This window comes from Mobula birostris, chromosome 20, assembly GCF_030028105.1.
Source record: "Mobula birostris isolate sMobBir1 chromosome 20, sMobBir1.hap1, whole genome shotgun sequence".
Classification (NCBI taxonomy): Eukaryota; Metazoa; Chordata; class Chondrichthyes; order Myliobatiformes; family Myliobatidae; genus Mobula; species Mobula birostris.
The window spans coordinates 17346616-17359151 of NC_092389.1; the positions used below are offsets into that span (position 1 = coordinate 17346616).

The window sequence follows — 12536 nt, forward strand, 5'->3', positions numbered from 1 at the left end:
CCCAACACTATCATAGCATTGCCCTTTGGGCATGTGTTTTCTATCTCCAAGTTGTAATTTGTACCTTACATCCTGAGGTACATATCGAGGTGCAACTTCAAGCAAAAGAGGGGGAATTTGTTTTCTGCAATTGTATACACTAGAAATGGAATGGAGATTAATGTAAATTTAAGTTGCACTGATAACATGCAGGCATTTTGATACAAATTTGAATCTCTTTTAAGATGCAAAACTTAAAAGATATCTGCAGGAAAATTGGTTTCTATTTATACTTTCAATTTAGAGATCTAAAACTATTGTTAGATGTACACAGTTTGTTACAACAGTGTGAATGTTTACATTTTATGGAGGAAATGTTATTTAGAATGTATTGACACTGATATGCTGAAATTAGTCAAAGAGATGGTATTAGAAAGTGAAATTCATGTGTATATCCAAATACTTTGCTATCACTTCATTGTACATGCATCCACATGTAAAGTCTTAGGAGAATATCAATAAGCCCCAGAAAAGTATCAGAGCAGGCCATAGTTCTCACGTAATATTCTGTAATATCTCCATAATTGCACACAGTTCATCTTAATTGCACCCATATTGTACTGTCTCGGTCCTTTTATATTTGTGTGCTGTAGCACTTTTTATTCGCAGTTATTTTGTAAATAACACTATTCTTTGCATTTCTGGTCAGATGCTAACTGCATTTCATTGGCTTTGTATCTGGACTCAGCACAATGACAATAAAGTTGAATCTAATCTGATCTTAATGTGTGCAATCATCCAACAATTCTGTCATTATATGTATAGAATAATTAATAGTTCGTGAATATACATTTTCATCTTTCTTAGTTATATTTAGATTTTTTCATGCAGGCACAGGTTAAATTTCACTGTATCTTTCAAAAAGTATGAAAATGACAAAATTGTTATCAAAAATTTGCAGTCCGATTAAATTTTCCTTCCTTGCTGCTGCCGAGCCCCTGGGCATCCCTTCCCCCACCACCACTCTCCAACCCTGGGTCTCTCAGGCTCCACTGTCACCTTTTGGGTCCTCAGAGCCTCCATCTTCCTCCCACCCCACTTTCCCTGAACACCCTAATCCACCCATCTCCTCTGATGCAACCAACTCTTCACCCCTCCCCTTTGATCCCAGTTCTAATTCCTACTGTGTCTTCACTCACTCCCACTTACTTTTCCCTCTCTGAGGTGGAACATTCTGTCCACAGCAAGGGCCTTACCTTTTCCCCCTTCACCCGCCCTCGCCAAATGCCGAGCTCTTCAACGCTTTCACCTCTGAGCCCAGTTCTTCAGGAAGAAATTCACCACCCCACACTGATGATCCCTTTTCCTGTTTCCAACCCTCCTCATCTTCCTGGACACCCGGGGCTGGTTCTCTGCCTGCTCTGGATCTTCTCATCTCTAATTGTCAACCAGCTCAACTTCAGCACTCCTCACTCCTCCTCAAACCTTACCCCTTCTGAACGCACTGCCCTCCACTCTCTTTGTACCAATCCCAACCTTGCCATCAAACCTGCAGAAAAAGGGGGTGTTGTTGTAGTGTAGCTGAGTGACTGCAACCTTGCTGAGGTCAGGTGACAACTCGCAGGCACCTCCCCTTTCTTACCCCTTGAAGAGAAACCCACAGTGGACCATCCGGAAACCGTTTCCAACACCATCACCCACCTCATCAGCTTTGGAGAACTCCCATCCACTGCCACCAAACTGATTGTTCCCTTACCCCGCACTGCTTGTTTCTAGCTCCTACCCAGGGTCCACAAACCTGACTGTCCAGGTAGGCCCATTGTCTCTGACTGATCCTGGCCCACTGAACTCGAGTCCAAATACCTTGACTCCATTCTATCCTCCTTGGTCCAGTCCTTTCCCACCTACGTCCACGGCACTTCCCATGCTCTTGTTCTCCACACCAGCTTTCAATTCCTAGTCTTGACCGCCTCATTTTCACCATGAATGTCCAGTCCCTGTACACTTATATCCTACATCAAGGAGGCCTCAAAGCTCTCTGCTTCTTTCTCAATAAACGTTATTTTTTGTATTTTTTTTTCTTACGGTAACACGTCGAAGCTGCACCCTCTCTAACATGCTGGTAGAGGGAGTTTTATTGGGTTTTCTTTAGCGCTGGAAATGGTGACATCCCGACACGTGGGACAGAAGCAAGGTCGCATTGTGTATTCCATGGACCAGCAAATTCCGGTCGGCTTAGCGAACAAAGCGGCAGACACCCCTGCTGAAATCCGGAGAAAAACACACAGAGGGGGATCACAAAGCCGAGGAAAGAGGACCGGGTCGAGACAACAGAGACTTTTGGAGAAGAGGAGTTCGGTGGGTAATACTTCCGCCTGACCGGAAGTGCACTGAGAGCGGTAAGAAGCGTGAAGGAGTTGGGTGCTTACTGATCTGGCTAACAACGGATGGTGCAATCCGGGGTATATCACGATCGAGGAACGTGTTTGCAGACTGGATATTGAACTTTTTACTGTTGGACTTCGGCCATATTCCACCGTGATACAACACTTGGCGGCACGGGAGATCATTCCTGCCTGTGGTCTTCGAACTTTGCAGCTCCTCCCGTGGAGGGTCAGACACCCTGAGCCAATAGACTGGTCCTGGATTTATTTTCCATCTGGCATAGTTTGCATTTTGCTGTCTGATTGTTGGGGTTTTTTGTATTGCTATATTTACACTCTATTCTTGGTTGGTGCAGCTGTAACAAAACCAAATTTCCCTCGGGATTAATAAAGTATATCTATCTATCTAAAAGAACCAACCAGTTCCCCTCCATGACCAACCTCCTCCGTCTGGCAGAACTGGCCCTCACCCTCAACAATTTTTCTTTTGGCTCCCCCCCACATTCTCCAGACTGGAGTGGTAGGCATGGGCACCCGCAAGGGCCCCAGCTATGCCAGCCTTTCCACTGGCTACGTAAAACAGTCCATCTTCCCTGGTAATGCTCCACAACTGTTCCTCCGCTACAATGACGACTGTATTGATGTTGCTTCATGCAGTCATGCTGAGCTCGTCAATTTCATCAACCTTATCTCCAACTTCCACCCTGCCCTTAAATTGATTTGGTCCATTTCTGACACCACTCTTCACTTTCTTGATCTCTCTGTCTTCATCTCTGAAGACAAACTGTCAAATGACAATTTTTATAAACCCACCAATTCCCATGACTATTTCTTTCCCTTTCTCAGTTCCTTTGTCTCTGCAGCATCTGCTCTCAGGATGAGGATTTCACTTCTCGGACGTTAGAGATGTCTTCCTTCTTCAAAGAACCATATTTCTCTTCCTCCACTGCTGATGCTTCCATTACTCTTCTTCTGTTCCCCACTCTGACCTCTCACTACTTCTTACCTGCCTAAAACCTCCCCCTGATGCCCCTCCACTCTCTTCTTCCATTTGATTCCTTCCCCTCCAACCCTTTACTTTCCCCATCCACCTGACTTCACCTATCACTTTCTAGCAATCCTCCTTCCCCTCCCCCACCTTTTTATTCTGGCCTTTTCCCCCCTTCCTTTTCAGTCTTGAAGAGGGGTCTTGAAATGTCATTTCCATAGATGCCGCCTGCCCCTGTTGAGTTCTTCCAGCATTTTGCGCGAGTTACTCTGGATTTCCAGCATCTGTAGAATTTCTCATGTTTAAATGTTCTAGTCTGAAATTTTGGCAGCTCCATGAAAGGATTTGCTGCTTTTATGCATTTTAGATCTCCATCAAGTAGGCAACCATTTCTATTTCTTGCCTACCTTTCAAAAAAAAAACAAAAGCTGTCTGGGTATTAAATTCTAATATTAACTTCCTGCATCTGCTCCAGTTTGTGTTACTCCATGGCCTTGCAGTTTCAGGCATTCCATTTCTCAAACTTTTCTTCCTTTTTTACAATGTGAGCATTATGTTACTTATATTTTAACAGTTCTTTTGCCTTTTTGTCTTTCCTGACGTCTTAAAGAATGTGATTAATTCCTGGGCTGTGGATCAAACTATATCTCATTGATCAGGTGTGTATTTGGTCCCTTTGTTTTGCCATGCTTGACTATTTTCACCAGAAAATTGTTTGAACATAGGACATAGAACACAGAACATAGAACAGTGCAGCACAGTACAACACCTTTGATGTTAACTTTATTTATGGTGCCAAGATTGTTTGGACTTTGACATATGTATAATGCGTGACAAGCTGTTTTAGTTTTAGTGTCCCCAATCCTATTATTATCATGCTTCAAAATAAAATTGACAATTAACATAGAAATATTTAAAGCTGGCTCATTCACATGACACTCATTGCGTATGAACATGAAATAATATCACAGAGATGAAATGCCAAAAATTGGTATTGTATTTCAGAAGCTCGGTTATTACTGAAGTGTTTTTGACAAGTTAAACAGTGATGAATAACCTTTTTAATTTAGAAATGGTTATTTGAATTTTTAAAACCACAACAGCTGACTGACACTTAAAATTCAGAAAGTACAGTTATTAATTAAATTGCTAGAAAATCTCTCTAGCTGCCAATGATTGTATCTGATTTATCATTGTGCAAAAATATTTAAAAATATTACAATTTTAAATATATTCCCTTGGTAAGGCATCTGAACGATTCCTAGACAGATTTATCAGTGAACTCTGGGAGACCTCCAGTCTCACTGATAACTACATCTGCACAAAATATACTGAGCTGCAGCTCCTTAGAGACCGTGTTGAGGAACTGGAACTGCAGCTCGATGACCTTCAGCTCAGATGAGGAAATGATAGGTTGGAGCTACAGGGAAGTAGTCAATCCTAAGTTGCGGGAGATAGGTCCCTGAGTGGGCAACTAGTGCAGATGACCCTTGTGGCCATTCCCCTCAATAATAAATGAACTGCTTTGGATACCTTTGCGGGGGGGGGCGGGCGGACAATCTACCAGGGGTAAGCTGCAACAACCGGGTCTCTGGCTCTATAGTTCAGAAAGGAAGGAGGAGAAGAAGAGTGCAATAGCGATGGGGATTCCATAGTTGGAGGAGCAGACAGGAGATTCTGTGGACATGATAGAGATCCTGGATGGTAATTTGCCTCCCATGTGCAGAGTCATGGACGTCTCAGACTGGGTCCACAGCGTTCTAAAGGGAGGGAGTAAGCAGCCAGAAGTCGCAATACATATTTGTACCAATGACATGGGTAGGAGAAGGAAGGAGGTCCTGAAGAGAGAATATAGGGAGTTAGACAGAAAGCTGAAAAGCAGGATCTCCAGGGTAGTAATCTCTGGATTGCTGTCTGTGCCATATGCCAGTGAGGGTAAGAATAGAATGATTTAGCAGATGAATGCGTGACTGAAGAATTGGTGCATGGAGCAGGGTTTCAGATTTCTGGATCATTGGGATCTCTTCCGAGGAAGGTGCAACCTGTAGAGAAAGGATGAGGGACAGCTGAACCTGAAGGTGGGGGGCCAATATCCTTGCGGATAGGTTTGCTACAGCTGTTGGGGAGGGCTTAAACCAATTACTAATTTGGCAGAGGAGTGGGAACTGGAGTGATAGGGCCAAGGATGGGGCAGTTGGTATACAAGTATAGTGTGGCAAGACTGTGAGGAACGACAGGCAAAAAATGATAAGGCAACTTTGCAGTCAGTGGGATGTGTTCAAGTGCAACACGGTTGCAAAATTGAAAAGGGTGATGTATTCAGGACTGAAAGTGTTATACTTGGTGCATTCAGGTGTATGGAATAAGGTAGATGACTTTGTAGCCCAGTTAGAGATTGGCAGGTATGGCATTGTGGGTACAACTGAGTTGTGGCTGAAAGAAGATCATAGTTGGGAGCTTAACATCCAAGGATACACATTGTGTCAAGTGGACAGGCAGGTAGGCAGGGGGGTGGGGTGACTCTGTTGGTGAAAAATGAAATCCAACCCTTAGAAAGAAGTGACATAGGATCAAAAGATGTAGAGTTAAGAAAATGGGTAGAGTTAAGAAAATGCAAGGGTAAAAAGACCCTGATGGGAAGTACATACATGCCTCCAAACAGTAGCCAGACGGTGGGATATAAATTACAATGGGAAATAGAAAAGGCATGTAAAAAGGGCAATGTTACAATAGTCATGGGGGATTTTGATATGCAGATAGATTAGGGGAAATCAGGTTGGTGCTGGATCCCAAGGAAGAGAATTTGTAGAATGCCTACCAGATGGCTTTTTAGAGCAGCTTGTTGTCGAGCCCACTTGGGAAGAGGCAATTCTGGACTGGGTGTTAGATTTGATTAGGGAACTTAAGGTAAAGAAGCCAATGATCATAATATGATAGAATTCACCCTGCAGTTTGAGAGGGAGAAGTAAAAGTCATATATCAGTATTACAGTGGAGTTAATGGAATTACAGAGGCATGAGAGAGGAGCTGGCCAAAATTGATACAAGAGGACAGTAGTAAGGATGACAGCAGAACAGCAATGGTGGGAGTTTCTGGGAGCTATTCGGAAGACAGGATGGATACATCCCAAAGATGAAGTATTCTAAAGTGAGGATGAGGCACCCGTGGCTGGCAAGGGAAGTGAAAGGCAGCATAGATGCAAAATAGAGGGCATATAATAAAGCAAAAATTAGTGGGAAGTTATATGATTTGGACACTTTTTAAAAACTAATAGAAGACAACTAAAAGCCATAAGGAGAACAAGGATGAAATATGAAGGTAAATTAGCCAATAATATGAAAGAGGAAACCAAAAGTTTTTCAGATATATAAAGAGGAAAAGAGAGGTGATATCGGATCACTGTAAAATGACACTGGAGTAATGGGGGACAAAGAAATGGCAGATGAACAAGTATTTTGTGTCAGTCTTCACTGTGGAAGACACTAACTGTATGCCAGATATTTGAGACTGTCAGGGGGGCAGAAGTGAGTAGAATTGCTATTACTAAGGAGAAGGCTTGGTGAAGCTGAAAGGTCTGAAGGTAAATAAGTCACCTGTCCAGATGGACTAATTCCCAGGGTTCTGAAAGAAGTAGCTGAAGAGATTGGAGAAGCACTAGTAATGATTTTTCATGGATCTCTAGATCCTGGAATGTTTTCAGAGGACTGGAAAATTGCAATCACCACTCCACTCTTTAAGAAGGGAGGAGGGCAGAAGAAAGGAAATTATAAGCCAGTTTGTCTGACTTGAGTGGTTGGGAAGATGTTGGAGTTCATTATTGTGTATGAGGTTTCAGAGTACTTGGAGGCACATGACAAAATAGGCCAAAGATGGCACTGTTTCCTTCAGGGGAAATCCTGCCTGACAAATCTGTTGAAATTCTTTGAGGAACTAACAAGCAGGATAGACAAAAGAGAATCAGTGAATGTTGTTTACTTGAATTTTCAGGTCTTTGAGAGTCCATTGTATTACAGGAAAGACACTAGCATGGATAGAAGATTGGTTGACTGACAGGAGGCAAAGAGCAGGAATAAAGGGGGCTTTTTCTGGTTTGCTGCTGGTGACTAGTGGTGTTCCACAGGGGTCTGTGTTGGGACCGATTCCTTTTATGTTATATGTAAATGGTTTGGTTGATGGAATTGATGGCTTTGTAGCCAAGATTGTGGATGATACAAAGATAAGTGGAGGGGCAGGTAGTGTCGAGGAAGCAGGGAGTCTGCAGAAAGACTTGGACAGATTGGAAGAATGGGCAAAGAAGTGCAGATAGTATATAGTGTCGGGAAGTGTATGGTCATGAACTTCAGTAGAAGGAATAAAAGCATAGGCTGTTTGCTAAATGGGGGGAAAATTCAAAAACCAGAGGTGCAAAGGGACTTGAGAGTTTATGTATAGGATTCTTAAAGTTAGATTTACAGTGGTAAAGAAGGCAAATGCAATGTTAGCACTGATTTCATGAGGACTAGAATATAAAAGCAAGGTGGTAATGCTGAGGCTTTGAGGCATTGGTCAGACTGCACATGGAGTATTGTGAGCAGTTTTGGGGCCCTTGTGTAAGAAATGATGTGCAGGCATTGGAGAGGATCCAGAGAGTTTCACAAGAATGATTCTGGGAATGAAAGGCTTAATGTATGAGAAGTGTTTGATGGCTCTGGCCCTGTACTCACTGGAGTTTAGAAGACCACTGGGAGTGTGTGTGTGTGTGGGGGGGGGGGGGGAATCTTGTTGAAACACATCGGATATTGAAAGGCCTGCCCTAGATGGATGTTTTCTATAGTGGGGTAGTCTTGGACTAGAGGGGTACAGCCTCATAATAGAGCGGTATCCGTTTAGAACAGAAATGAGGAGGAATTTCTTTAGCTAGAAGGAAGTGAATCTGTGGAATTGATTATGGAGGCCAAGTCATTAGTTATACTTAAAGCCGAGCTTGCTGAGTAAGGGTGTCAACGGTTACAGGGAGAAGATACGAGAATGGGGTTGAGACAGATAATAAATCAGCCATTATAGAATGGCGGAGCAGACTTGATGGGCTGAATGTCCTTATTCTGCTTCTATGTCTTATAGAATAACCTTATTCACTGTCCACTGAACCACCAATTTTGGTGTCATCTGCATAATTGCCAACAATATGACCTTAATCTCATCCAAAATACTTAAAATAGATGACTAGCAACAGTGGACCTGCCACCAATCCCTGACACTGCTAGTTACATGTCTCCAATCTGAAAACTACCATCTGTCTCATTCCAGCAAGCCAATTTTGTATCCAATTAGCCAGCTTGCCCTGCATCTGATGTGACCTTCTGACTCAGCCTATCATGTGGAGCCATATCAGGAGCCTTGCTAAAGTCCATATAGATAAGGTCTGATATCCTACCAGTTGCATTAGGCTCCGGCAGCTTTTCATAACTAAAGACGAAACATTAACTACCCTCCATTCTTTCAGTACATTGCCTCTGTCCAGCAATGATATACTGTAAGCATCTCTACCAGGGCCTCAGCAATACATTCCCACACTGTCTTGAATACACTTGATCATGACAACTCTTGGTGATTCATCCATATTTTATGTTATAAAATGTCTTTGGGTATTTATGTAAAGTGGATATGTTTCAAGGCATCACCGTTCACTTCATTCAATTCCATAGCTTCCATTACCAACTCCACAGGAATGACAGATGAGAAATATTAATTTGAAGCCCTATTCATCTCCTGTGGTTCCATACATAGATGACCACATTGAACTCTAAGGTACCCTATTCTCTCCCTCAATACCCTTTATGCTGTTGATATAGTCACTGAATTTCACAGGATTCTCTTTTGCCTCATTACAAAAACAATCTCATGTTCTATGTGTTTTCTTGGCTTTCCTCAAGTGTATCCCTACATTCCATATGAGATGTTCTCTTATTTTCAGCTGCCTCACCCAACACATGCCTTTACTTTCCTGACAAAAGTTTCCAATATTCCTCATGACCAAGGTTCCCTAATCTTGCCAGCCTTGCCCTTCAGTTGAACAGGAACAGACTGGCCCTAAATTCTCCCCATCTCACTTTTAAAATGTTCCTAATTGCCAGCCCATCCCTTTACCTGCAAATAGCCTCTCCAATCAACCTTTGCGATTTCCTGACTAATGCAATCAACATTAGCCTTGCCCCAACTTGGGACTTGTAAATCAGTCCGATCATTTTCCGTAAATATTTTTAAACTATTAGAATTATGGTGTCTACTGTAACTGTTTACTGACTATAAATGGATACTAATATAAATAGCTATTCCAGACTGTTATTTCATTAACTTTGATTAGAAAAAAATTTGTATCTGTATTTGTACACAGATTAATTTAATTTGATAGCCAGAGACAGCCAGTCAACAGTTGTCAGATGAGATAGGAAAAGTTATTTTTATCCATATCAAACAACAGAATTTTCTGCCAAATGTAGTTAAGAAACAGAAATCCAAAAACCTAAGAATCAAATGCTTAAAAATTTGGATAACCTTGGCCACAGTTCCTCATTAGGATACCCTGATCACAAAGTATTCATATCCTGTCAAGTGGTTTATAAGCTAAAACCTCAACTATAACTTGTTATCCTTTCAGCTTTGGAGAAGCTGGGTCTTGTTAGAACATAGAATAGTACAGCACAGTACATGCCCTTCGGCCTACAATGTTGTGCCGACCCTCAAACCCTGCCTCCCATAGAAGCCCCCACCTTAAATTCCTCCATATACCTGTCTAGTAGTCTCTTAAATTTCACTAGTGTATCTGCCTCCACCACTGACTCAGGCAGTGCATTCCACGCACCAACCAATCTCTGAGTAAAAAACCTTCCTCTAATATCCCCCTTGAACTTCCCACCCCTTACCTTAAAGCCATGTCCTCTTGTATTGAGCAGTGGTGCCCTGGGGAAGAGGCGCTGGCTATCCACTCTATCTATTCCTCTTATTATCTTGTACACCTGTTAGGATGATTAATATACACCCATGATGTTTAGTTATACTGTACCAAGTTTAACTCCCTTTCTTTCCCGGGGTCAGCATCATTTAGCTTCCTCTCTTCCTCCGTCAACTGCTATGAATGTTTGACTCTTGCGGTTTGCTAGTGATGTGCAGCGTTTCTTTCGCGTGCGCCCTGGGTGGGAGTGGGTCCAGAGGAAAGAGAATGCCAGATCTCGGTTTTTGGATTAAATGTATGTTTACATTGATGCGGCTCTACATTCTTGTCATATACAAAATACCCTTTTCCTATTGGCTGCATGCCTAGATAAAACGAGGAAGACCTGCGAGGAGATAATACAGACACTGGCTCCCCAAGGCCAAACCGGCCCCTCCCCTGCAAATCTACATCGAGGCGTGCATTGAATTTACACATGAATGATGTCGGCTAACACTTCCATAAAACGAACGTTTCTTTGTATACACATAGGCGCGCCTCTTAACCCGCAGCCTCCGTCCCCGTTTCCCAACGAATACCTTGAGTCCAGTTTTCCTCTTCCAACAATAAACGTAGAACCTGTTGCGTGTTTACAGAGAGCCCTTCAAGGTAAAAAGAAATGCCTAACTTGCAAATTATTAAAAGCTCAAAGATTGAATTGACGTTAGATGTTTCATGTTTTAGGCTTATGGTTGGATGTAACGGCTAAATTTTTGTTCCTTTGAGCTTCTGTTTCCTATATCGAATAATCTGGCTCTGTTTTCCGATGCGAGCGCTGGTAGAGCCCGACCCCCGCCCTTATACTGAAACTTCATTGAATACCTCGGTGTAAAAGAGTCTTATTTTGAAAATGCACACAAGTAATGATCGCGAAGACAGAGTAGAAACCAACACCCAACATTAAATATTAAAAATAAAAGGGAAGGAAATAATTTCCCTCTTAAAACTACGAACAAAATACGCACATTAAATTTTAAAAATATATAAGTTAATATATATTGGCGTTAATGTGTAGGTTCGCTGCGCATTTTTTTGTTCTCACCAAGTCAACCTCGACCAACGCTGTAAAATTACAGAAAGATGGAGATACTGATTTAAAAAAAACTAATATTGAAGTCAACATGATCAATTCCGTAACCTGTTGAGGACCTGACTGCACAATAATACCAATACTTCAAAAATGATATATCAAGTCACACATTTCTAATAAATTATAATATTAACACATCCAACACAATGGGTAATCCAATGGGATTTTTATCCATCTCGTTTAACCATTGATGATAGTGGCTCAGATATTGTTTCTCAGTTAGCAGTGTAAATTGCCAGTAAATTAAAATATCTATTGGTATAAATTGTCAGCTTACCTAACAGAATCATTAGCAATGGAACCGAATAAAGAAACGTGCTCCACGCACTCATAGTCGGGGTAAGCAGAAACAACCGGCTTCAAATATCTCTCACTGATCCACTTGTAGCTGTTTGGTTGGAATTCACCCCCTCTGCCGATGCACAGTCTACAGAGTGATTTGCATAAAACAATGCTGGTTAAAACAAGCGACTGGGTTTTAATACATTCTTAAAACAATCGCTTCCTCGTAGTCCTTTAATGCCCGTCACCAACAGGTTTCCAACCGCCTGTGTTTGATTCCTTTGCGTTGTTCGGTCTCTGCACTTCAGATTTCAGCACTACAGACAGCGCCTGATAATGCACATTCACATATGCGAATGGTGCCTTAAATTCAATTTTAAAATACCAGCACAACCTAGAAATCGATCCAGTGTTTGCCTTCAGACCAACACGTTGAGTATCTCAAAATGCCCAGTCTTTTGTTCACTGTCTGCTACGTTTGCAGTCAAATGCAAACGAAATATATTTATAACTATGTATGTATTTGCAAAAGAATCTGCTTTTGATCCTCACTATTTTATCAAGATATTGCTCGTTTGAGCGCCTGGTGGAGAGCCTAGTTGGGTTGTGCTTCTCTTGTCTGTCTCGGTTCCTCTATTAATATTCCCACACTTACTCCACCCTCCTTCCAGAAAGAGTAACAACACAGACACGCATGCGTTGGCAGCCTACATTGTAACCTGTTTTACTCGGTGTTTATATCATTTGTACTGGTTATTGCAGCCACGTTTGTGTTGAAAGGACTGAATTTTGTCTGGCAACGTCCAAAATAAATCCATATTAGATTCGCCATGAATTCAAATC

General features: G+C 42.0%; 1 protein-coding gene across 2 annotated transcripts in view; it reads right to left on the minus strand.

The window, feature by feature from the left end:
• scn3b (sodium channel, voltage-gated, type III, beta) overlaps positions 1 to 12250 on the minus strand; it is a 43004-nt gene extending 30754 nt beyond the window's left edge. For both annotated transcript variants that reach the window (XM_072238845.1, XM_072238844.1), the window contains exon 1: positions 11689 to 12250. In XM_072238845.1, coding sequence (XP_072094946.1) covers positions 11689 to 11743 — 55 coding nt within the window. In that variant the 5' untranslated portion in view covers positions 11744 to 12250. The remainder of the gene's footprint in view (positions 1 to 11688) is intronic.
• Between the last annotated feature and the right edge of the window lie 286 nt (positions 12251 to 12536).